At 52.4% G+C, this 27124-nt stretch overlaps 1 protein-coding gene across 5 annotated transcripts in view; it reads right to left on the bottom strand.

Moving 5' to 3' along the window:
- The window catches only part of ARHGEF2 (Rho/Rac guanine nucleotide exchange factor 2), a 127433-nt gene that overhangs the window by 28637 nt on the left and 71672 nt on the right, over nt 1–27124 (bottom strand). For 3 of the 5 annotated variants that reach the window (XM_038383029.2, XM_043501893.1, XM_043501896.1), the window contains one exon: nt 8767–8917. In XM_038383029.2, coding sequence (XP_038238957.1) covers nt 8767–8917 — 151 coding nt within the window. Of the gene's footprint in view, nt 1–8766; nt 8918–9016; nt 9157–26534; nt 26775–27124 lie in introns of those variants that run through there. The other 2 variants (XM_043501894.1, XM_043501895.1) reach the window with 2 other exon arrangements.

The raw sequence follows: 27124 nt of genomic DNA, 5'->3' as shown, positions 1-27124 counted from the left end.
CGCACTCTCCTCACTGCATCAAGACGAGGAATGGATCTCAGTGGGTTTCCTGAGGAATGAGGATGTTGAAACTATTTGCAAAACTAAAAAGAAACCTCTTCACGAGATGCTGATTTGGGTCTGGGTGGGGCGTGACACTGCAGAATCTGACCTGAACTAATAACACAGAGTCACCTCGTGAGAGCCAGAATCGAGGGAGGACCCCTGCCCGCAGAGGGAGAACGGCTTGTCGCGCAGGTCCCTCTTTATAAGCGAACAGCCTGGATAATCGGTAGCCGTGTTCTTCCTGCAAACAGCCCTGCTCCCCGGACACCGGATTAGTTACCCCTCTAGGGCCCAGATCTCTCAGCTTTCTGGACAATCTCTTCGGGCAGGACCCTGCCCCAGCACTGCTTTACTACAGGAGTGTGAGGAGAGACACCCGCAGATAATCAGTCACAACGTATGAATGACTAGAGCACCCTGGGCATTGTCCAGGATCCATTCCCCCTCCCGGAAAAAAGGGATCAATTTCAGCAACATCAGAGGAGTCACATATTAGCCATGGTTGAACCTCAGCATCCTGTCACATAGCTGTTATCCACATGGATGTGAGTAGCCTAGTGGTTAGAGCACTAGACCGGGACACCCAGCTTCTATTCCCCATTCTGCCACTGGCTCTGGGAGTGACTATGGGCAAGTCAGTTACCTGCTCTGTGCCTCAGTTTCCCCATGATCCTAATCCCCTTTGTAAAGCAGTCTCAGATCTGTGGCTGAAAAGAGCTACGGGTTATAGTTCACAAATTGTTCACAATTGTGTTGCTTCAGGCAGCCAACGCTGAAGGTGGAATCTATGCCAATTTCACCCAAAGTGGACATGTGGACACACATTTAGTTTACACTAGTTCCTAATTGACTTAAATAAATCCAGTTTAAACTGACATCAGAGCATCTACCCAGAGGTTTGCACTTGTTCACTGGTTTAAATTCATATCTCGGGTTACACTGGTGCAACTGTCTCATGTAGGCACACCCCCACCAGGAAATGCAGAAAAATACACCACTGTGCAGAATGGGAAGTAGAGTCCTGTGGGCTCTATAGAGACTGGGATTGGCTCAGTTTCCATTGGTTTCCCATAAGATCTGAGGGCCTTCCTCCCTCAGCCCCTTGAATCATTCTGGCAGGGATTTTAAAACTGGAATCTGACCAGGACACTGGATCCGACATGCCTTCCGTTGCAAAAAGCACCAGGAGACACAACCACTTTGAGCAGCACAGAACCGTGCTTCGATGACTAGGCTGGTGTCAACCTTTCAAGGAGGATGGCGGTAAATTGGAGAAGGTTCAGAGGAGAGCCACAAGAATGATTAAAGGGTTAGAAAACAGGCCTTACAGCAATAAACTCAATCTATTTATGCTTAAGAAAGACGGTGAAGGGGTGATGTGATTAGTCTACAAAGGGGAAGATAACTGAGCACTGGAACAATTTACCAAGGGTCCTGGTGGATTCTCCATCACGGACCATTTTTAAAGCAAGGTTGGATGTTTTCCTGAAGGATCTGCTCTAGGAATTGTTTTGGGGAAGTTCTCTGGCTTGTGTCATCCAGGAGATCAGGCTAGATCAGCGGTTCTCAAACTGTGGGTCATGACCCCATTTTAATGGGGTCACCAGGGCTGGCATTAGACTTTCTGGGGCCTAGGCTGAAGCCTGAGCCCCGCTGCCCGGGGATGAAGCTGAAGCCTGAGGGCTTCAGTCCCAAGTGGCAGGGCTCCAATTACAGGCTCCCTGGCTGGGGCTGAAGAACCCCTGGCCTAGATGATCACAATGGACTCTTCTGGTCTTGGAATCTGTGAAGCTACTTCTCATCCCAGAGGTTGACACTTCTCTTCCACACAGCTGGGCATGGATGGCACCACAACCTGATATGTGGGCATCACTTCCTACAGCACTGCTCACTCGACACAGGTCTCCTGTCCCGGTACCAGCCAAGCCTGATCCTATGTAGCAAGATCTAATGAAACCAAAACTGGGGGAGTAGATGAACCACCAGCAGCCTGGAGGTCAGGGATAGGAACATTACCCTAGATTCCATGGGCCAGATGCTATGCTGGCATAGCTACACGAAAGAAGTTGAGGGACCTATCATGGCTTCACACCAGCTGAGGATCTGAAGCCAAATTATGGAATCAGAAACTTTCTGCGTATGCGGGAAAAGGCAGAGTCTGGAGAACACAATCAAGCAGTTTGGCTAGACAATGCCCAGGCTGGCCCCCCGGGGCTGTTCACTTCCATAAATACAATGAGATCAAAGCAGGGGAAACGGCCTAAAACTGACCTGACTGCAGCCCAGCTAGGAAATAACATTTAGCTGGCCACTGGGAGAGGGAGTCTGACCAGAGCTAAAGGGGAGGAAACCTGCATCCAAGATTTTCCAAAGGGGGTTTGAGATTTTGGATGCCCACCTTGAGATGTCCCGAATCAGCTAGATTTTCGGAGAACTGGTGCTCAGCGCTTCCTTGGGGAAGTCACTTCCCTTCCCTGTGCCTCAGTTTCCCCAACTGTAAGATGGGGATCACGATCCTAAAATGCATTGAGATCTACTGATGAAAAGCATCAAAGAGGAGGTAGGGGCTGTGATGTGCTTTCAGCTCCAAGCAGAATGGACCTTTAGGCACCACCCCAATCGCCATAAAATTAAATGCAAAAACAGTCCCTCATCACGCACCAGGAGAGGAGGAACGACGGCAGAAAACACCACATGCCAGCCCTTCTCATCCCATCTGCTGTAGCCAGAGCTGCTGCCAGCACTTCAGCCCACGTGGAACAGGCAATATTGATTGGGAATGGCCTTAAGCGGTGACGCGGGTTTCGCTGCCTATGCGTGGGACAGTCTCCTCTCTCATTGCTAGAAATGCACAAGCCAGGCTGGCAGGATCTGCCCATTGAACTGCACCCCCTGAAATGCCACCGTCTTCCATGGGAACCACACAGTGGCTCAGTAAGAGGAAGGGTGGGCTTGTGGTTAAGGCGGTGGGTTGGAACTCAGGAGATCTCTGGACCTCAGTTCTCCCATTTGTGAAACGGAAGGAAGAATCTTCTTGGTCCGTCTTGCCTATTTCAACTCTCAGCTCTTTGGGGTAGGGTCTGTTGCTCACTGTGCACGTACAGCACCTAGCATCAGGAGGCACTGCTCTCAGTTGGGGCCTCTAAGCTCTACTTGAAATACAAACAATCGTCATCAGACTGGGGGGCCATGCAGTGACCAGCCTGCCACTTCAGAGGAAGAGGCAAGAATCCCGATGCTCCGCAATAACCTGCCCCTAGGGAATATTTCTTCCTGATCCTATCAGGGTTGCTCTGTGCCCTGAAGCATGAGGGTTTATAGCCCTGCTTGCTTATAGCCATGTATCCGTAGCATCCACAGCTGTCGCTTCCCGGTCCATACACAAGGGCCGACCCAGTTAGGGGAGACCAAGTTGCAGTCTCTCCTACCAGCAGTAGCAGAATCAAGGGAATGCCAAGCACACTTCCATTGCTACCGCTGGGACACCCAGCCAGTTTGGCAGAGCTGGTGGCTCGTCACGTGACCTGTGACTGTTGTAAACACAGGCCGCTCCATGATTGTGTTTCCAGCCAACCTGCTTTTCTGATTGTCAGGCAACAGCTTTGCAATGCGATGGACGCAGGCAGGTGCTAAGGGGTTGACAGAGAGCAGACCTTCCCCTTCCCCTCCCCCTCCCCGTGCCATGGGGCCAGGATCCTGGGGCAGTGCAGGGAATGAGAAATCCGTTTCTCTTCCCACGGGTGAGATCCTCTCTGAAGGGCGAAGAAAGTGGTTTACCTCACAGCTGGCAGCTGCTTTGCAGACAGATGTTGCAGACACAAGGCCCCGATTGAGCCCATGGACACGGCAGCTGTTGAGAACCAGCACGCCGTCTAGAGTGGGAACAGCTGCGACCGTGGGACTCTGGAGGGAATTTGCGGAGCGGCCCCCACCCGGCCAAAACTGAAGTCACCAGCCCTTCTCCCAGGGGGCTAGTTCAGCTCCTATTTTATAACAAGGCTGCCATCTCGGGGCATTGGCGGAGCATACAGACCATGCCGTGCCGTAGGATCTCGGCGCAGAGCCAATCCGACCTCAGCCCCGTGGCCAACCCCAGTCTAGATTCAGCTCCCAAGTCGCCCCTTCCCTTCCCACCTGGCCCGATTGGGTGTTGCTCCCATTAGGCCTGGTGTCCCGGAGACAGTTGCACCAGTTTAACCCCCGGCGTGAATTTAAACCGAGGCACCAGGGAGCGTGCTGCTAGAAGCTGCTGCAGACAGCAGCCTGCATTGGGATGGCTGCCACCTGGTCGTACAGCCCTCTTGCTCTTTGGCTGTACCCTTCACTGCAGCCTTGGGGATGCGGGGAGCAGACGGTAGTCCCTGCTCCACCCTTCACGGCTGGGGCAGACTAGACTGGCGGAGGTACAGACACAAAACATACAAGATGCCCAATGACCGGACTCTGGATGGATTCCAGCAACGGATGGGAACGAGAGAGAAAGTTTATTTATTAACTGCCACAAGGTCTCTGACCAACCGGGAGGAGGGGGAGCCAGTATCTGCCAATATTCCTGCCCAGCCACATGGCTGCAGCCTGTCTGCTCTTTCTTGGCACAGAGGAGCTGGATCTGTACTGGGCCAGTTATAAATTAACCTGGTGTAGGTGAAGATTTAATGCAAGACCCAGAATCCGGCCTATGGCAGTAACGGCAGCGCGGGCTAGCAGAGAAGGTGCTGGGTTGGGAGTCGGGGGTCGGGGGGGGGGAGGGGAGGAAGAGAAGAAAACCTTTTGTAGTCATAATCAAGGTGGGCCATTTCCAGCAATTGACAAGAACATCTGAGAAACAGTGGGAGGTGGGCGGGGGAAATAATATGGAGAAATAGTTTTACTTTGTGTAATGACCCATCCACTCCCAGTCTCTATTCAAGCCTAAGTTAATTGTATCCAGTTTGCAAAATTAATTCCAATTCAGCAGTCTCTCATTGGAGTCTGCTTTTGAAGTTTTTTTTGTTGAAGTATTGCCACTTTTAGGTCTGTAATCGAGTGACCAAAGAGATTGAAGTGTTCTCCAACTGGTTTTTGAATGTTATAATTCTTGACGTCTGATTTGTGTCCATTTATTCTTTTATGTAGAGACTGTCCAGTTTGGCCAATGTACATGGCAGAGGGGCATTGCTGGCACATGATGGCACATATCACATTGGTAGATGTGCAGGTGAACGAGCCTCTGATAGTGTGGCTGATGTGATTAGGCCCTATGATGGTGTCCCCTGAATAGATATGTGGACAGAGTTGGCAACGGGCTTTGTTGCAAGGATAGGTTCCTGGGTTAGTGGTTCTGTTGTGTGGTGGCTGGTGAGTATTTTCTTCAGGTTGGGGGGCTGTCTGTAAGCCAGGACTGGCCTGTCTCCCAAGATCTGAGAGAGTGATGGGTCGTCCTTCAGGATAGGTTGTAGATCCTTGATGATGCGTTGGAGAGGTTTTAGTTGGGGGGCTGAAGGTGATGGCTAGAAAGAGACAGCAGAGAGACAAACTACAAAACCCTTGGACAACCCAACTGCATACAGAGCACACCCTCTTATTCTATAGCCAAGATGCGCGCACACAAGATCTGAACTCCTGCAGACACATTAGTCTGTATCCTATACCACAAAAATCAACGCAAGGGCAGAACTCTGCCCTCAGACCTGCCTGGGTGTAGCCCCACCCCCTGAACGGAGCAGATCAGACCACAGGGTCGGCAGCGGGACTCCAAGCCACAAGCACATCCACCGTGCCAAACCCAGTTCTCCCAGGCTGCACACGAGGGATGGGATGCTCCTGACCAACTTCCCCACCCCAAGAAAGGCACCCCCCCAGCCGTCTAGGGTTTAGCATCTCTGTTCAAAGGGCTGGAGAGCAGGGCAAAGGGGAAAGCAGAGTCTAGCCACCAAGCCCAGAGACTGAAAAAGAGAGAATTTGATATTTAAACAGCCTGATTAGGGAGTCAATGGGAGACAGCACCACCGGAAATCCAGCCACCATCCAGTCCAGTCACTGAACTATGCCTCTCTTATTTCTCATTCACCTAAATCCTTCAAGAACACCTGCAGCAGCCTTAGTGGGCAATCACCCCATTTCACAGCATCAGCCAGGCAGCAGGTAGGGATTTCCCACCATGCATTGCACAGACCTCTAACGCAGGTATTGGTAACGGGACCCTAGGCTGAAATAATGCACCCCACCTCCCATACAGGCAATCCCTGAGCCGCTTTCGAAAATGGGACTTTGGCTTTGAAGTCATGTCGTTGCTTTTGAAAATTGTACCTAGCAGCCTCAGAGATCCGGATGGTGGAAACACCGAGGACGTGTTCCTAGGTAGGAACTAGGCATGGGAAGTGAAGTTAAGGGAAGAACGTGGGCAGGTTTCCTGATAATCAGCCTAACAGGGAGATCACCCGGCTGTGGAACGTTCCCCCAAGGGGGCATGATAGCTCCATCACTCAGGGTCTTTACAACTAGCCTGGCCAAACACATATTTATCTGGCTCCCATCACCAGTGTATCCGAGCACCTCCCCATTTTTAATGTATTTAATCCTCTCCTTATGGGCCAAGGCAGAGCTATTATCCCCATTGTACAGATGGCAAAACTGAGGCATAGAGCAGATAAATGACTTGCCCACGGTCACACAGAGTCTGTGGCAGAGCAGAGAATTGCATGCAGGTCTCCCATGTCCCAGGCTAGTATCCTAACCACTGGACCACACTTCCTTGGCAAAGAACATGTGCTGTAGGGAAAAATCCTGCCCTGGCTGGAAGCTGGATTGGGCGTGCTGAGGAATTCTGCTTTACTGAGAGAAAGAAGCACTTTTAAACTTGATGAGGAAGAAACTTCAGCTTCTGAATGAAATCTCTGCTCCTCCTCGCCATACGCCACGAGCATCCCGCCCGCTGATATCGAAAGGCATAGTGTTAACAAGACACAGCGAGGAGATAGAATTTCATTCTTGCTCCCGGCCACAGCTGGGATTTGCCTGTTGGCTGGAGTCCGGGCAGGGCCTGTACGCACAGAGCCACAAGCTTTATTTATAAGCCGTCCCATACACGAATTCAGCTCAGGGACTGATCCTTTGATAAACAGCTAAACCCAGCCAGAATACAGTGAAGGCAAAACCCACCCCCAGCCATAGGACCCCCACTCATCCACAGCCCTCTGGCCGACCACACACACAGGCACTAGCCTGTCCTTGAGGATTTAGAGAACAAGCAGTTGCATGATCCTTCAACTGAACTTAGAGTCAGGTCCCCAGCTGGTGTATATCAAAGAAGATCCATTGGAGTCAATGGGCCAGACCCCACGCTGGTGTATATCAGTTTCATGCCAGTGACTCCACTGAGCCATGTCTACACTAGCAGCGCGTTACTGGTACAGCTGTCCTGGAGTACTCTACTGGCAACATATTCTTCGGGTGGACGCAACTGTACGACATCTTTAGCTTTGTAGGAGGTCTAGTGAAACCACCTCCCATGAGGGAAAAGTTACACTGGTAAAAGCACAGCCAGGATCACTGTGTCTACACGGGGTGCTTGTGCCAGCACAGCTCTGTCCATTGGGCATCACCTCCTCACACCCCCCACCCCCGACAGACACAGCAGACGGCTGTCATGTAGACGTAACTGACGTTGCCCAGGCTTTCTCCTGGAGAAAATCTCACCCTAGAGCAAAGATTTTCACATGCTGCATCTTGCACCTCCCCCGCATGGCCGATCAAAAAGAAAAATCGACTAACAGAGCAGAACCGGGAAGCTTCCTCCAGCTATTCACGTATCAGGAGCGATTCTGGCGTAAAGAACAACGCTAGGTCCCCAAAACACAGAGAGCACATGACACACTCAATTGACGGGGCAATGCAGTGAACTGGAGTAGTTAATGCACCAAACCCTCCTAGAGCTAGATCAGGACCATGTGTACAACTAAGGTGCATATAAGAAGGTAATACAGTTCAACCGAGCGGTATCCATCACAGTCTCTCTCCTTGGTGCCCTAAAATCTCTCTCCCGTCCTGCACCGTGAATCCCATTGAACACCACTGATCTCTTGTGCAAGCCGCACACTTGTCTACAGGCTACGTGGGACTTTACAGCCCCCCCTTCCCAGATGGCACACTCCTGCATCCGGATGTAGGTGTGCACACACAGAAATGCCCTCTCTCATACTAACACCGATTCTCTTGTTCTCCATCAACCCAGTTACGGCCTTTCATGGGTAGTAGCCAGGGGCATGTCAAGCCAGCCACCTCCTGCTGCAGGAAGGAGGGTTTTACTCTCGCTCAGGAGTGGATCGTGGAGTGGATGCTCCAGGGCATCTCGTGATGCGGTGGGATGGGCAGGAGGTTGCAATTGAGTTGGGGGGCTGAGACAGAGAAGCTGGAAAGGGGGGTGATGAGAGGGAGAGAGAGGGGGGAAGTGGGCAGACAGCAGAGATAGAGGAGATCGTGTGGCTTGATATGGGGAGGCAGGAGAGGCCTGGGGAGCTGGAGGTAGGAAGGAGGAGAGGGGAGTGAATGAAGCAGAGACTCGGGGTGACAGTGGGCAGAGACAGAGCAGCACCTGGAAGACGTGGATGGGAACATGGGTAGGTGAGAGGAGCAAGTGGGTCAATGAGGAGGCGCACACGAGTGGCAGGTGCAGATGGGTAAGGGGTAGCGGGGGGGGTCAGGGCTGGAGAACAAGTCGCTCGCCGACGCGCGGCTACTCACTGGGACAGATGAGCGCCTCCTTGGCCGTGATGCTCTTGTTGCAGGCGAAGCACATGGTCATGCCCGAGACGGTGATGGTGGTGAAGAGGTGCCCGTTGGTGTAGCGGGCGTCCTTCTCCTTGCTCTCTTTCATCTTCTCTTTCTCTTTGTTCTGTTGGCCGACAGAGAGAGAGAGAGATAAAGTCTCAGCTCTGCAGAGGGGAATCCCCGCCCGCCCGAGAACAGGACAACCACCCGAGAAGCGTCTCACCCGGGAGGCCCTCCCTACAGCATGCGCCTTCCCGACAGTCCCTCCCTCGGCCAGTCGCTTTGCGTGCCAACCGAGGGGATCCAGGTATTAAACCCGGCCCGTGCTCCAGGAAGATCGGCCGATGCTGCAAATAGATGCAGGGAAGGGGTGTTACTGGGTCACCAGAACCCAGCTGATGTCACATCCAGCAGGACAGTCACACCAGGATGGGGTGAAAGAGGAGGTGGGAGGGCTAGAAAAGCCAGCCAGATCCATGTGAATCCACAGCACGGAGATCCTAGGAGGGAGAAAGTGCATGGAGTAGAATGGGAGAAGACACCCAGTTATTTCAAATCCCCTGTACTTCCCTGTTTCCGATAACCATGACAACTGTGTGTCAGCTTAAGAAATACACCCCCACCCCCACCCCGCCATGGATGCTTCACACCATAGAGCGGCACAGAACCGGGTGTGACGGAACAGCCCAAGGGAAGATATACACCCGTTATTCCTGCAGAACGGAGTGGCCGAGTTACCCTGTGTAAAACGGGGCAGGAGGAATTGGATTTGGATGCTCAACAAAGAAAGGACCCCCCCACACACAAAAACAACCAAACACTGTGCAGTGAGTCTCCTAGTGATGCTTTAAAGATTTATCTGGTGCCTTTCATATCCCACAGGGTCCCCAGGCAGGGTGCTCCTGAAATGCAGCCACCTCTGGGGTGGAAGACAGAAGCCAATCATTACTCAGGGTAAATGGACATCTCAGTGTGGGCTGTGAAAAAGCATCAGGAGCTTTCAGACTCGGCCAAGAGACCACAGACAGACAGTTGTATGGGTCACATTTTATCTGCCCAACCAAGGGCTGAGTTGACCCCACGGAGATTCAAACAGGAGGCATTTCAAACCTGACACTGATGCTGCAAAGCTAGTCAGCAAAGCCTTCCATTAGTGCAGTGTTCAGGCCAGGACTCTCAAAGACAGCATGTGACAACACTGGGCATCACAGATGGGGAGCCAGAGAGAACCACGGGGTCTGTCTGTGTCCCGCAGTCCCACTAAAAAAAGAAATCATCAATCCTCCTTTATACAGGCGAGTCTCATCTTACACGCATTTAACATGTGCAAATTCAGCTTTGTGCGGTCGGCAAAAACAAAAACAAAAAAAAAAGAGAACAACAACAATTTAAATACTGTACCTGTAGCGATTCTGCCCGCCATTACACTCAATGTAATTTTGACTATACGCGATTTTACACGCTGACTGCGGAACGTCACTCCAGCGTAAGAGGAGACTCGCCTGTACTAATTATAACAGAGACCTGGGCCTTCTCTACCACGCACGGGACGCTACAGCCTGTGGGCAAAACGACTCATGGTCCCCGAGATGGCCAGTGGCCAAGCTGGGCATAGAATCCAGGAGTCCTGACTCCCAGCCCCCTGCTCTAGCCACTAGACCACATTCCCTCCCCAGAGCTAGGAACAGAACCGCTGCTGCTGCGCATTCAAGCGCGGGCTTAAAGTTTTCACTCCTATGCCCCGGAGTTCAGTTTCGATACAGGTGATGAATTTAGTGATTTTTCCCTAATCCGGGGGCCATTTTATTTGAACTAAACCAGGCATCTCCACCCTGGCCGCAACACCCACCCCGGCCTCCGTGTGTGTGGCCTGAAGGTTTGAAGAACACAAAGATTAGAAGCTGCCATGGGGTAAGGATCTAGCCCCGGTCACTGGACTGGCAACAGGTTGTCATGGCACCCTCCTTTCAGAAAGTGGAAGTCAGCTGGTCACTTCCTCTTGCAAAGTTCTGAGTACTCCTAATCCTTGTTATTTCTGACTTTGAGTCAGCTTTGCATCATGTTTCTTGGCAAGCGAAAACAGACTGTGTCGTCCCTCCACCCCCAAAGCTGCAAATTATTTATATTACAGAAGCACCTAGAGCCTCCAGTGAGAGCCGGGACCCATGGTGCTAGGTGCTGTACAGATTCATGGCAAGCGACAACCCAAAGGGTTGAGAGTTTAAAGAGACAAGACAGAAAGGGCAGGAGGGGAAACTGAGGCACAGAAAGGGGAAGTGACTTGTCCAGGGCTAACCATCAGGTCAGTGGCAGAACGGAGAATAGAATCCAGGTCTCCTAACTCCAAACCCAGGGCTCTAATCTCTAAACTATGCTGCCTGCTATAATGCTGGTCTTTTGTCACTAATGCCGGTCTAATTTAGATTCCCAAATAGGCAGGGAACTTCTCTTGTGTGTCCATAATGCGCCCCACACACCAGCAGCTCTCTGTAGAAGAGGAGTGAGATTTTGCCTTTACAGAGCACCTTTCACTCAAGGATCTCAAAGCACTTGAAGAGACACTTATCAGAAAGCTGGGCGACAGATCAGACTCTGAGCAGAACCTGCAGGAGGACAGAATCCCAGGCAGTCACTTTATCCGGATCACCGACCTCTCCTTTTCCTAAACTCTTCAAGCATCAGCATTCACCTCCGATCCAAGCGGTGGGGTTGTCCAAAGTAACAGGGCTCAGCAAAGGAGATTTTGCACCAGACCTCACCCAGCAGAGCCTAAATACAGAGCCGGAATAGCTTCAAAGTGGGGACCAGCCCACCACAGTTCTAAACTTCCAGCAGGATCATTGTTTGGAAAGGGTTTCCATCCCCTAATAATTCCCTGCAGCCCTGCATCCTGTCTCCAAAGCTCTATCAAATTCACCATGGTGCAGGAATGCAAGAGTCTTAAAAATAGCAGGCCAGATCCTCCACTGGTGTAAACTGGAACTACACTGATTTACACCAGCTAAGGATGTGGCTCACCCGCCCTGGCAAATAGGCAGCCAACTCAACCAGGTTGGCCAGTGGGTTAATGCAAGCTGCACCGTTTCTTAGCACCCTGGGTTAGCTCTGATCTGACAAGATAGCAATCAGGGAGAGAAGAGCTTAAAACTGACAATTTCGGAGTGAAATTGACAAGGTCAGAGAGCAGGAGCCTTGCTGCTTTCAATCCCACTGGCAGGAACAGAAGGTTGGTGGGTGACTTGGCTCTAACCATTCAAAATCTCACCCCCTCTGGTGCTCAGGCTTCCCGAGAATCCAGGAGGGGAGGTGCCCCAAAGAAACCAGCAGATTAATTTTCTACTCATTTCTGCCGCTGACAATATGAGGCATCAAGCTTTCATCCTTCAGGGCACTGGCCTTCTCCTGCAGGGGTCAGGAAGGAATTCCTGACCCAACTCCCATGCAAAATTAAGATCACGGTAAGGATGTGCTGCCTGCCTCCAAGGCATCGGGTACTGGAGTAAGACAGACCAGTGGGCTCACCAGATACCCAACATCATAGAGCAAAGGAAGAGCATATGCATGGGTCTACAGAGCGGTGAAGTCTGACCCACAGAGTTTAATCATTAAAAGGCTTCCCCATTTAAAGGGGATTATAAAGCCAGAAGTGGGGGTGGAGAGGAGGAAGAGGCATCCAACCCTGGGAGCCCACGAGCACCATTTTCATTGTATACAGAAACACCCCCCTCCCCCCTGCACACACACAAACACAGAAATGTGTATACAGCTGCTCTTCCGTAATATAACCCACAGATAGAGCCACTCGGTCCCTTCCCCTGTTGCTGGATTCAGTTCTGCTTTGTGTTCCCCAAGACACTGATTTGATAAGTCCAGCAACGGAGGGGTCACGGTTGCTGGAAATTAGGCATTTTCCGGACAGCTCTCCTCCGATAAACAGATGGCGTTTCCTTCTCCTAGCCAGGTTAGTCCCTCAGGGGGGATGGGAAATGAAGAGCGCAGCTTAGATCATCAGACAGAATGGGGGTCATAAACCCTGTACTTCTCCCACCTTCCAACCACCATTCAGACACAGTGACTGACTGACTGCCAGACTCACCGATGGTGCAAAGAGCAGCTGAGATGACACAGAGGAATCACACCTATTTACCCGGCCTTACTCTGGTCCAACAGAACTGACAACCCGTGTGACAGGAGGAGAGAAGGGGCAGGTAGCCCAGCATGAGTTTTTGACTGGGGTGAAGAGGGGGAAATGGACTAGATCTTGTCCCTGCAGCAGAGCTGATTCAATCCACTTGGTTCCCGACCCACCATCTATCTATATTCAACTCCTGTCTCTTGCATATACACCCCGCAACACACACTGTGCCCCCTTCAGAGATTCCCACTGGATACAAACAAGCCGGTCCAGGCCCTTGGCACCGGGGCCAAGGCAGACAGCTATGCTAAAAGGACAGGAATGCTACTGGGGTGGATGGGAGGTTAAAACAGCTCTGCAGGGAGGAGGAAGATCTCCCCCTCCGCACGCAGGGCATGCAGTCCTGCATAGCAATGCAACATCTGGTTAAAGTCATACACCCCCAAGATGCATCAGGAAGGGGGGGGGGGGGAGAGAGAAAACACAGCAGGGAATTTAGCTGAGAGGTGGGGGAAGGGGCCGTAGAGACAGTTCTTAGAGTGGGGGACGGTACCAGGTAGGGATCGCTTGGCTGGCTCTACACGGGATCGCTTGGCTGGCTCTTTAAGGGGCAAGTCAACTGTTTTCAAGCTGCACTCCCAGCCTTGATCTGAGGGGGGCAATGGGAGGACAACAGGGTTCTGGGTGAACCCCCCTGCTGTTTGCTTTGTACAATTCCTGGCTCCAAGCACGAAGCAGCAATGACCAAGTGGGGCATCGCTGCTGGGCACCACAAGGCCGGACATCCACCATGAGTCACCCCCCTTGCGCCAAGGGATCAGCGCTGCAGAGCTAAGCCAATAGGTCAGACTTGGCATGCGGGTGGTGGCCTGTGAGATACAGGGGGTCAGAGTAGAGGATCTGGTCCCTTCTGACTCTAATAGGATTCAGAGCCCTTTTCTCTTCCTCCCGGGCATGCCCATACAGCAGCTGATTGGGTGCCAGGCTGCTGCCCGCTATACCCCACAGCCTCCCCAAAGCAGGCACGTCATCCTCACGCAGCAGGGGGCATCCAGCTGGAGACATCCCCCAGGGGACAGGACAGGAGCAAGCGCCCACCGCCCACCAGAAAGAAACTGCGCACCCAGCCCGTAAATCAACAGCCTACTTTGCACCAGAGGCCCATTTGCTTGGGAGGCACGGCCCAGACAGAAAGGAACTCACCCACTCTCCGCAGAGCAGCCTCTCTGCCCCGCAGCAGTCACTGAACGGGGAGCAGAAACAGCAGAGCCCCGAAACGGGGAGCAGAAACAGCAGAGCCCCGAAACGGGGAGCCCCGAACCACAAAGCATCCTCCCCTGGTTACTGGCAACGGGGGCTCCCTGCCAGCTGGAGAAGCTGCCAGGCTAGGAACGGGGGGGGGGGGTTGGCAGGGGCCCTGGGCACATCATCAAGCCATTGTCCTGGGATTTATTTGTTCCTGGCACTGTTTCTTTTTTTTTAAATTTATTTATTTAAAGGGACCCCCACCGCACACATGCAGGCTGGGCTTAAAGGGAAAGGGACCCACTTTGGGGGCCAGGGCTTCTAATTCTTGCGTTACCATCCGCATAAGTGAAACTGCCCCCACCCCCACATTGGGAGTAATTTATCCTCATGGAGCCAGGCTCAGTTAATCTGGAGTTACTCTCCCTAGATTGCTGGCCTCGGTCGCTCTGTTCCTGTGCTTGGAGCAGCAGGGGCGTTAAGAAAACATATTCCATATTCCACAGTCATGCAGGACCCTGCCCCAGCATAAATTACAGCAACCTCAGGGCTGCCCTAGTTTACACTCTGGTGCCTCATGGACTCTGGGAAGCAGAGAATACCTACAGCACAGGGCACTCCAGCCACACCCCCATTATCTGCTGGGGCAAAGTCCTTACACCAGCTCTACGCTGCGCAGGAAGGATTCTCAAGGGGCTGTTTCCATCAGCTTTAAGGCCCCTTCATGCTGCCAGTGGGCAGCAAGAAAATCAGGCCCAATGGATTTACTGCAAATTCACAGTGGCGTAACAGAGATCAGAATCCAGCTCCCTTCCCCCTTGTGGAAAATCCAGGCGGGCAGGAGAACTAGAAAGGCAACCCTCACCCTTGGGAGCAAAGACAGGGCTGGGAATCCATATTGAGAAGCCAGGTACGAGCCCCGTACATAAAACAAACTCTTCCACGCCACATCTGGAAAGCGGGGATTTGCACGCCTTGCTCGGCAAACTTGATCCATCATTAAAAGTCACTGATAAGAGAAATTCCACAGCATGCAAGAGACCAGAATCTCTGCCCAGCTTCAGAGCTCTCAGGATTTCAAAGGATGAAAAACCTGCTTCCCTGAAAGACACCATCCTTGGAAAACAAAGATCTCTGCAGTAGCCCCAGAAATCCTCAGCCACAGGGCATGCCGGGGGGACGTTATCTTGTTCTTAAGTTCTCGAGCCCCTTCCATCAAAGGATCTCAAACCACTTCACAAACACCAATGCATGAACCTGGGAGATGAGGCAGATGATATCGACCCATCTGGCGGATGCTAACAACACTTCCCTACATTACAGGTGTGTGAGGAGGATACAATACATTAAAGATTGTGAAGTGCCCAATACAGTGGTGATGGGACCCGTCAATTCTTCAGATTAAGAAATGGGGTTGCCCATACGAATCCAGACGAGGGACTGGCCTGCACAAGTTTATGGCACCTTTATACCGGCATCCCCAGTAGGGGATGGTAAACATACACCCCCCCAACCCCCCAAAAATTAGGCCCCTAACCAAAGTTGTTATCTTGGTTCACCAAAAAAAAAAAAAAAAAAGGATTTAGAGCTGGTCCAAACCAGCAGGGTTTCCCCTTTTTTCTCATTGAAAAAGAATTTAAACCAAGCAGGACATGGAAGACCATCTCAATGTTCCACAAAAACATCCATTTCTTTGACATTGGGGTGGGGGGGAAAGAGATTTAAAACACGCTTTTTTTTTTTTAAAAACTGGAAAAAGGTGAGGGAAGGTTCCTTGTATTATTTTAAAAAAGTGCTCCCCCCCCACACAAAGTTTAATTTAAAAACAAAAGCAAAAAACGGTTGTATGGGGGGGAATCTTTTCCCTACAAAAAGTATTTTTGTGGAATATCCTCACTCTCTCCTCCGAGTGCCAGGGATAGAACCCCCTTTTGGCTGCTCAATGGGAACGAGTTTGCCAGGTCTCAGACAGTTTCGGAAGCGTCTATCATTGAACAACAGTAACAATCAGCTCGGACCAAGCCCCCTCACAGAGGCACCAGTCTGATCGCAGAAACAGTTCTCCATGCTCCAGTCACCCGGGATGTACAGTCACCGCTTAGCGGTGAGTAACAGGCCTGCAGCACTTTCCCAGCAGCCAGTGGTTTTTGTTCCAGACAGAAAAAACAGGATCCTCCTCTTGCTTATTTGAGACACAGTTCTCTAAAATAATAATCCCTCGCTCTTAGATTTCTCCTCAGCACATCTACAAAGGAGGTCAGCATCATTATCACCATTTTACAGAGGGGGAAACTGAGGCACGGAGCAGGAAAGTGACTCGCCCAAGTTCACCCAGCAGGTTAGTGATAGGGCAGAGAACAGAACCCAGAACTTCCGAGTCCCCATCCTGTGTTCTATCCACTAGGCCACATTTCCTCCTCAAGATTTACTTGAGACACAAACTTCAAGGGTCTGACCATAAGCGGTCATTCAGGATCCCTCCAAAACAGGGTTATGTGGGCAATTCTTCGCTCCTGGTTATGTTGCTGTGCAGGTGTTAAGCAGCTGCCCCGTTCAACCCCAAAGGGAATGTATTTCAGCAGCAGGTGAAGTAATCCCTGTAGAGCATTGCTGTATGGATTTTAACCGCGGCCCTGCTCTTCCCCAGAAGCAGCTGCACTGCAGCAGTGGAGACAGTTCATCTATCAGTCGAGAACGCTGCTTATTCCCACCTCTTGATGGCACAGGCTGGCTGTAACATCAGCATGGCAAAGTGGGGGTGGCTATAACATTAAAGGAGGAATAAGCACCAGGAGTGGGTGAAATCCTTAAAAGGCAAATAATAAAGATTTTACTCCTCTCGAGGGATTTTAAGTATTTATATTACAGTAGCAACCGCCAGGTTGGGAGCCTCAGCATGACGTATCAAGGGGATAGTCCCTGCTCCAAACAGCTCACCCTGTAAGACCAACTCCCCCCGTGAGTCCAGCGGCATCTCTGTTTTAAAGACAGGAAAGTAGAGTCAGAGGCAGGGGAGGCAACTTGCTTACATCTGGAGCACCACAGGGAAGAGAACCCAGGCGTCCTGACTCCCAGGCTTCAGCTAGACACTTCTTCCTCTGAGCGGGCAGGAGATCAGGTTATGCAGGGCCAAATGGGTGCGAAGCCAAACCCCTGGCCAGGTTTGCCAGGAGGGGCCGGATGCCGCGGGAGGCTTCCCTGCTGCTGGAACTCCTGGCTCCACGCCCCAAAGCTGCTCATTCGAATCCCCCTCCTCAGTGATCCTTCCCTCACCCCTGCTGCTCTTGAAAGGGCTGGGGAGAAAGCAACAGGACCTAGTCCCTCCCTCCACCCTTAAACCATCTTCTTCCTCATGCCATGTGCTCTCCTCCAGGCCCCGCATGCACGGTTAAACCACTGCCAACAGACAACTATGGAATCAAAGCCAGCAGCCAGCCTCCAGCCCTGGGATGGATAGATCCTTCTCTGCCACATACAATGCACAGGCAGCTGGCTGCCGGGCCCTGTCTCTCAGCTCTCTTCCCCACGGCTAGCAGAACTTTGTAGCTATTTCAACCCAACGCTTTTGGGTTCCGCCAGTGCTACTGGGAAAGGAGCCAGCCAGGCGAGGCAGGAGACTTCGGTGCACTGGTGATCAGAGATTTTCCACTCACTTTCTCACTGCTCCCAAATTCAGGCGCCGAGCTGATCAAAGCATTCGTAACTCAGCTAAATAAAGAAACACTCACGCAATCAGAGGGGGTTTTTTGCTATGGTTTGGGGTTAACACTGTGAAGTTTATCCCCAGCTCCCTCAGAAGAGGGAAATGGTTCAGCCCAGGTGGTCTGAGCGTTCGGGTTGGTAATGAAACTTGTAAGCGGGGCGCTTTGGCAGGTTTGAGGTCAGGTGGTTAAAGCAGGGTTGTTCATGGTAGCAAGACTCACAAGCGTAAGTGTCTACAACGTCAGGAGAGCTTGGAATATGGCCCAAGGATATTGACTCCCCGTCTTCTACTCTAGCCACTACACCTCGCTCCCCCTCCTAGCTCTGCTCCAACTACTAGACAACACTGCCTGACAACTCTACCACTAACTAAAATGCCCAGAAAGCTTGCCCCTGACCCCGAACCTTAAAAAGAACAGGGTTGTGGGGAAGTCAGACTACTGGGATCTATCCCCAGTTCTGAGAGGAGAGTATGATTTTGTAATGGGTGTGGGGGGAGGCAGAGATCAAGACTCCACACAAACCTCCAGTGCAAGCTTTCACCTCCGTGCCTCAGTTTACCCATTTGTACAATGGGGGAAGTCACACACACACCAGCACTGTGATGGTTAATTCATCTGTCTCAGAGCCTTGGATGAAAGATGCAATGGAAGCAGAGATCATTGGTATTAGAGGGTCTGAAAGCTGTGGGCACTGGGGTCGGGTACAGACCAGAGACCCAGCGATGAGGGGCAAGAACGCTGGACTGGAACAAACACTAAGGGAGGTGGAGAGGGAGGACGACGACCAACAGTCTCTGCAGCCATTTGTCTCTCTGAACAATAGCTCAGGCCATGCTGTGACCTCTTGGCCGTTCCAGGCACATGTGGGACTGGGCAGACGTTTTGAGTGAGAAGCAACCACCTCGGGAGGACAGAGCCATCACGCTGAGAACAAAAGTCACTCGCTGACTCTTTTCTATCCCTAACTCTGACCTCGATGGGCGCTATGGGTGTTCAGCCCTTCTGGAAGCCAGCTGCTGTGAGTGCCCGGCAACCCAGCCAACCCCATGTTAGCAGCCACATCTGAAAAAATCCAGCCTGTGGTGCCTCAGTTTCCCTCTCCTCAAACTGAAAGCAGAGTTGCTAGTGCTGAAATTGGCTTAGTGAAGTGTAGCTGAGCGTGGTAAGTATCACCGCTCGGGGGCAGCAGATGAGCAGTTGCAGGTTTGGCTGGCAGACAAGCCCAACTGGACGGATCAGCATCACTGGATTACAGTAGTGCCCAGAGCCCAACTTGGAGAAACAAATTCCACAGGTTCCAACTGATCTGATTCAATGTATAATACAATCACCAGAGGCAGCTGGAGCAGAGGAGATGCATATTGGGGAGGCAGAGAGACAACTGCAATGGGTGAGCAGCGCCCATGGAGTGGCTAGAAGAGGAGACTGGGAGCCAGGACACCTGGGGTTCTGTTTCCCACGCTTGAGGAAGTGCGGTACAGTGGCAAGATCAGGTGACTCGGAGTCAACATAGTTGCTAGGTTCCCATTTCCAAGGCCTGATCTCAGACATCAACAGGCCGCTGTTACCTTGAATAGAGCTACCTGACTAATCCCATTCAGCGAAGCGCAGTGGGAGGTGTGAGACAGGTAGGAGGCGGCAAGATGCTCAACCCACTTCACTTCCTCAGTCTCGCAACAACCTGGCGGGGGCCCGGGCGGGTTTCCTCTTGCCCATTAGGTGTCAGGATGCGGGTGACTCCGAACGTGCTGGTACATTTCCACAGCTCCCGCTAGTGTCATCCTGCCCCTGGGAAGCTGTTCCGGGGCGCAGTCATCCGAACAAAGCGCAGCTTGTGCACACAAGGGGCACACGTGTCTTGCCTCCTTCCTGCATCCAGCTATGGGCTGAATGAGGCCCTACCTATTCAGCCCAGCTAGGGGAGACCGCGTGGTCTAGGGCTCTGGACTGGGTTCTACTCTCAGCTCTGCCACTGGGTAACTCTGGGCAAGTCATTGAGCCCCTGGTTCTCCTCCCACCCATAGTTTTGTAGATTGTTCTTTGGGGCAGAGGCCGTCTCTCACCAGGTGCACGTACAGCACCTAACGCAATGGGCCCAGATCTCAGCTGGGGCCCTCTTGGTGCTGCTGTAATATAAACCATAAAGAGCAGCAAATTATTCAACTGGTTGTCCCCAGGCAAGCAGCCCTCACGGTCAAGACTGCAGCTCCAACGCGACTCATCCAATGTCATGCAGAGAGTCAGGGGCACAAGAGGGGCCTCCAGTTCATCAGGGCCACAGATCTGATTGTCCTTCCAATAGCTTCAGGTTTTCACAGGGTGCGGTGGAGGCCCCCAAGTAACATTTCGGTTTTTGACAAATAAAAATTTTCTTAAAAAAAAAAAAAAAAAAAAAATCTGTTGGAAAAAAAAGTTGGATGGAAACTTTGACCCCCTCTAGTCCCGATTTTCGGAAGGACGCCTGTCAAACACCTTCTGAAATCAGGCCTGATCTGCCAATGAACGTTGCACTCCTAGCTATAATGGTTAGGGGTGTGATTTTTTTTTTTTTTTTTACATGAACACAGGTATCCTAGTAAAAGCCCTCATGTTGATGTAAACCAGCACACTTTAAGCAGCGCAGCCTGCGTATAGACCAGGACTGAGGTGTTTCAAGCTAGTTCCCCACCCCAAAAGTCATTAGGCCCCTTTGGAGAAATTTTAGCCATGTTTCACTTTTTAACCCATCAGTTGTCACAGCCAAGCTCCCCTCTCCCCCCATCCCCTACAGGCAACCCCCTCCAATAGCAACCCAGCATGGAGCAGGGGGAAATCTACCGCCTCAAAACATTAACCTCCAGCTTCTAAGGAGTTAACAGAAAGAGACAAAGAGAGGGTCAGAAAAAGCTAGAAACAAATGAACCTCCATGGCTGGCTCCCTACTCTGGCAAATCCCAAAGGAGGAGGCGTCTGCTGCTCCAGAGAGTGTGTCTTCCCCCAAAGACTATCAGATCCTTCAGCCTTTATCTGTGCAACAAGAACCGGCCACAGTGGTTTCAAAGGGGGCCATTGTTCCAGAGGTAGGGACAGGTGGTCTCTCTGCACAACTTGACTGGCCGGTAAACCAACGGGAGCATAATGAGAACAGCCGGGATGCGAGATGCTGCTGACAGATCTCAATATTCCTTGCCATTTCAGGGCTGTTTATTCACGGATTTTAAACCGGTAGGACCAGTATAGTGGAGCAGCAGCTCTGCTGCGAAGATTGAGAGTTGCTTACTGCCCTAAAATCCACACACCATCTCAGATTGTCTTGCAAATTGCTGTGCCTCATGGGGATCCGCTGTAGGGTTAGTGGGCCAAATTTTGGGTGTCTCAAACAAAGGGCTCTGAGATAAAGCCCCCCTAAAAATCACATGAGAGCATCTAGCCTGACCAGTGTATAGCACAAGCCAGAGAACCCACCCCAGTGATTCCTGCAGGCAGGTGGGATTTTAAGATCCTATTTCTAGCGGTGGGACCAAACTGCAATTTCTAAGTTACAGCTGAAGCTGATTAAACAGAGGCAGTGCTGCTGACTCCCAAGACTTATTGGGAGTCTTGCAATTGACAGTGACTTTTTTTTTCTTAAAGCCCCAGCTCCTGGAGACAGGTGATGATGCAAGAATCTCAGCGTTTGTTTAAAAAAGGGAAAAGTTTCTAGACTGCAAAAAAAAAAAAAACTTGAAAACATAATCCCTCAAACCTGAAGGCCAATCAAAAAAGACACCCCTCCTTTAAAAAAAGAAGAGAGAGAGAGAGAGAGAACCTTATGATTTTTAAACAAAGTCTCACAACTTTGGGGGGGTTGAAATGTTTTTGGGTCAGTAATAAGGTACATGCTTCCAGTGCCTAGCACACCAGGGCTCTGGTCTCAGTTGGCCACTGAAATAATACAAATGAATAACAAGTGTCCCCCCCCCCCGCAATTTAGATTATTTCACCCCTCTCAAGAGGATATTTTGCTCCTTATCACCTTCCCCAGACATGCCTGTAACACAACAGCACAGCCGCTCTCCAGTTCCACTCCCCGCAGAACAAAGCAATCTTTCAAATGCCCAGTTCCTTCCTCCCCTTAACTTTGCAACAAAAGATGCCCTCAAACCCAAACACGCAGGGAGACGCCGGCAGAGTTTAAGGGGCAGGAGATCTAGCCAAGGCAGAGTTTGACCAGCAGCACAACTAGCTCCTTTCAGGCAGGAGATGAAAGCAGAGGCGCTAGTCTCAGAATCATAGGTTCCCCATTCAGCCCTCAAGACTTCACCTTTCCAGCAAGACCTCAGCTCACAACGGCCCCTTTATGCCAGATGCGCGACGGCGCTGGTAGTCGCAAAAGGCCCGGTATGGAATAAACAAGGCTAAGCCAGTATTGCTCATCCCCCACATTCACAAGTCAGGGCCCTCCCCTTGCCCCGAAGTCATGAGATTGAATTTGAAAACCAGGAGATTTTAGGGATGCTTTTATTTGCCCTCTAGAGTTTGAGAATTGGTGGGGGGAAGGGTGAGAAGAGTGTCAAATTTTCAAGCTTTTCTCTGCAACCATGAGAGACAGAAACTCATGTGGGGGGAATTTTAAATGAAAACAGAGATTCAGGTATATTTCACATGATTCCAGGAGCTGGGGATTTAAGGAAACACACCAAATACCAAGTGACTTGGGATAAAATTGTGGGAGTTGCTAACACTGGTCCACCTCCTTCATTCCATCCATTTCTGAGTCAAAGCTGTTCCTAGCCCTCACTTTCTATTGTGCCCAGTTTCTCCCATGGTGGGACTTTCCCACAGGATCCAGATCCACAGTGTTGGTTTGTGCCTCAGTTTCTCTATCTGGAATGTGTGCAGAAGATGCAGTTAGCAGCGGTTCTCTTCCCCCTCCCCCCCCCCAGCCCGGAGTGGTTCCCCCATGGCCCATTCCCAAAAGTGTCATGCCCCATATTCAAACCTTCAACCACCCTGGATCCAGGGCCAGACCCCTGCTCTTCCAAATCCTGGCAAATTCATTCATCCAAGGTCATTTTTCAGGCATTTCTGGGAGCAACCTCAGGAGCCTCTGGTGCCTAGCGTGTCTGCTAGGAAGCCAGACCTCCCAGGAGATGCCCGGTGTGGCGTTCTTCATCCCCCTCTCTACCTGTTCTTGGAAGACCCTGCTCAGCCAAAAACCGAGGACTCTAGCTAGCAGAAGAGAGAGGGTGGGTGCGCTTGGCAGGGCAGATTGAGGGGAGTTGGCAGAGATGCATTGGGAGATCCCAGGCCCGGGGCACCAACACCTCTTGCAAGCCAGCTCCCCGTGGCTGAGTGGGGGCGACTATTTTAAAGACCGTGACAGCTGGTGGCAGCAGCCTGCAAGCAGGGAGCGGGAGCCAGGAGGGGAAGGTGGCAGCTCTCCAAGCGCCCGGGATTCATGATTCCCACTGCAGCTCTGCCCTCGACCAGGCCTCATGGGAGAGGAGATGCATTCAGACCCCAATGGCACCACAGCAGCCGCCCAGCCTGGCCAGGGTGTGGCAAGCCGGGCCACTGATGAAATCCTCTGACATGCAAATCACCACTTCCTCCCCACATCCCAATATGCAGCCGCTCATGACCAGCCCGCCCCACCAGACCCTGAGAAAGCTCCACCTCAGCATTTTCTTCCCAACATGCACCGAGGGCTGCTAAATATGAACGTCCAGTCAGCAGCTGGCCAGCAACAAAAAATCCTCCTCTGCACCTCTAAGAACTCGGACCGCAAGGCGGGACTGAACCTGGGAACTTCAGCATTAAAAGGCACCCAGTGAATGCTCTCCTAGAAATGCCATTTGAGGGTAGCAGTTGTAGGTTCTTAGCCCCCATGCAGGCCAGCCACCAGAGGGGGACACAGAGCAACACCAGTTTACAGTTAAGCCTGAATCCCGGTGACACACGTTCTACAGATAGAGAAACTGAGGCACAAAGGAGGCTGGACACCTAAGAGGACACAGTGAGGCAGTGGCTGAACTGAGAACAGGACCCAGTCGTCCCAACTCCCACGCCTCCGTTCTAACCATGCTGGAACCAGGAAGAGAACCCGGGTGTCTCTGGTGCCCAGACCACTGTTCTCACTACAAAGATACATTCCCCTCCCAGAGCCAGGAATAGAACCCAGGAGTCCAGCTTAGTATGGTGGCAGATCAGCTGGGGAGGTTGTGGGGTGGGGGGCTACCTGAGAACTGCCACTGGGAGGAGGTCTCCCTGCTAATCCCCAGCTGCTACAGTGCGAAGGAGACTGAGAAGAGAACTGTAGCTTGGTTGGAGGGGCACGTCCCTTCCCTTGCCAGCTCATGAGGCAATGAGGCAAGTCCAGTTACTGATGTCTTAACCACAACTCCAATCGGCGCCCGCATAGCACCCTTCTATCACCCACCAGGGCCTGCCAATCACAGGACTCAACGCGGCTGGCAGAGCAGTCAGCTACCTGTGCCAAGCGCAGGCACCAATCTGCCCCTCCGAGAGACACGAGCATCCTGCCAGTCTGCCGGGTGCAGCGTTTCCCCCCTGCCTGTTCTCATGAGCTGGGGCCTCAAAGCTTCCCATCAGCCAACAAAAACACGGCTGCTCTGGGTTTCGAGATACCAAGGTCTCATTTCATCAGGCCAGCTATTGCCTCATGAGCTGGCAAGGGAAGGGACGTGCCCCTCCAACCAAGCTACAGTTCTCTTCTCAGTCTCCTTAGCACTGTAGCAGCTGGGGATTAGCAGGGAGACCTCCTCCCAGTGGCAGTTCTCAGGTAGCCCCCCACCCCACAACCTCCCCAGCTGATCTGCCATCATACTAAGCTTCAAGAGCAGAGATGTACCCGGAACCAAAACCCTGGTTCCAAGCATCCTCATGAGATGGGCTTACTGACTCTGTACCATCTTGGGAGAGGCGCTGCAGCTCTGTGCCTCAGTTTCCCCCACTTGCAAAAGGAGGAGGAATCATCCTTCCTGTCAATCACCCTTTGTCTATTTGGCAAGGACAGCACCAAGCACAATGTGGGCCTGATCTGGAGCCTGTGGGTGCTACTGTAATAATAAATCAGAAGTCTGATCTTCCTTTACACCAAGGTCCCTTTACACTTCCAGCAGAAGGAACTGTTAAATTACACCACATAATCTGCCAGATTGGTGTAAAGGGACCCTAGTATAAAGAAGGATCAGGCCCAAAAGCACGAGGAAGCCTGGAATCTGGATCAAGACCTGAACCCATCTCTAGTTTGGAGACAAACTAGAAGGACAAAGCTTATTACGAAATCACACGTGCTGGCTCTTGTCCTTTCTCCATGCCCCAGTGTTTGCAATGATCCCCTATTTCACGGGTGGAGCCAGGACTCCCAGATTGCTTGGATTTCATCCTGTGCAACCCCCAGGCCTGCTGGCAAAGGGGGCCTTGGATGGCTGGACAATAGCATCGTTTTAAGCTCAGCGCTATTTTAACCACCATGCTGGGAGCATCATCACATGGCTACGGAAACCACTTCATTGTGCCTGGCCGAGCTGATAAATAGCCCCGCGCGGCTGCAGCTCCGGTGTTACCCCTGGGGTATAAATACGTGGGGGGGAGGAGAAGCAACAAGAAAGCGGCGGTGGGTGAGTAGAAAAGGGGGGGTATAAAAATCCCCTTCTCAATGGCATCATACAGCTACACTGCTTCCCGGGGCGCTACCCTGTACAATGGGGCTGGTGCCTGGGGAGTGCAATCTGGATTTCTCTTAACAAGAAGAACTGGTAGAACACTGTAGACTGGGGGGGGGAGCGAATGGGGGAAGGATTCAAATACACGAAATCCCTCCCTGCCCCCAACTCGGAACCAGCACCCGGGCCCGAAGTTCACAGATCCAATGGGAACCCCCCCACACCCCGAATCCAGATCCCGGCTGATGGATCTGGCACCCCCTCACACACACACACACACACACACACTTTGTAAATTTTCTTTTTTAAAACAGCTCAGTCTTTGGGGTTCCCCAGCTCAGCCCCTTTGCAGGCACCATCTCCCCAGCCTAAGAGGTTTTGCAGATGCCTGCTTAATAGGAACCAGCTACAGGGGCCCTTCAGATACAGATCACCCCCCGCACGGTAAGGGAGAGCTCAAACCAGACAGCGGCTGAGCCACAAAGAGCAGAGACAGCAGAGTCTCTCTCCCCACGCCAGTAAAGTTCTCTCCCTGCCCAAGGCTTGGGATTCCCCCGCTCCCCTCATGGCCGAGAGACCCCAGCCCAGCGAGCTGCTGGCCAGCCCAGGGGCGGGATGGGGGGGGAGGTTTCTCTCCATCACAGCCCCCCCCTCACACCTACCCCCACCCCTCCAGAGCTGAAGGCCGGGGACAAAATGCCCTCTGCGTGCATGCGTGAAGCGGGTCCTTGGGCGATTCTGGAGAGACCGATCTGAAACCCGGGGGAAGAGAGGGACCATTTCTCCTCCCCACCCCCCCCCCAGCTTTGGGTGGAAGACTTAAAATAAAGGGTTCAACTTTCAGATCAAGCGAAGGAAGACTTATGAGGGAAACAGCTGCCCCCCTCCCTCCTTCCTTCCCAGACCCTGCGCCCCAAACAGCTGCCCCCAGAACCCCCACCACCACCACCACCCTGAGCCCCAAATATTGCAGAGCTGCTTTTTCCGCAAAGGGGTGGGGGCACCGACCTTCCACGCGATGTCCTTTGTACGGTCAGTCCTGGCCCTGGCCAGCGATTGGATCCGAGACATAGTCCGGCGCCCCAGGCTCGGGAAAGCCGGGTCCGCGGGGGATTTGCCCGCCGCACCCCGGAGCGGAGCGGAGCGGAGCGGAGCGTTCACACGGCCGGCGCTAGCAGCAGGGACCCCAGCGAACGCCTCAGCGCAGCTCCGGCGCAGGAAGTCAACGAGCTGGGTTTTCAGATCAGTCTCCTCCTCTCTCCAGAGCCCGGCGGGGGCCAGCGCCCACCCATCTCTGAGCAGCCCCGGAGAGGCCGAGCCTCCCACGGGGGGAGGGGGGCTGCTGGGGACTGGCGGTGGGGCGGGAATCCCCCCTCAGGGGCCATGGGGGGGACGGGGACTACCGAAACTGTCTCGCTTGAGTTGATCTTTGCGAGGGCGAGGGAGGAGCCCAGTCCCTGAACTCTGCCCTGGGCAAACAGAATCAGAGCTGGGCTTTGGGAGGCAGCTCCCTCGGGATCTGGGGCCACCAGGGGCGAGTGGAGGGTTGCCAACCCTCCCTGGACTCTCTAGGAATTCAAGATTAATCTTTAAAGGTT

This window comes from Dermochelys coriacea, chromosome 24 (assembly GCF_009764565.3).
Source record: "Dermochelys coriacea isolate rDerCor1 chromosome 24, rDerCor1.pri.v4, whole genome shotgun sequence".
Classification (NCBI taxonomy): domain Eukaryota; kingdom Metazoa; phylum Chordata; order Testudines; family Dermochelyidae; genus Dermochelys; species Dermochelys coriacea.
This window is presented reverse-complemented; position numbering and strand designations above follow the sequence as displayed.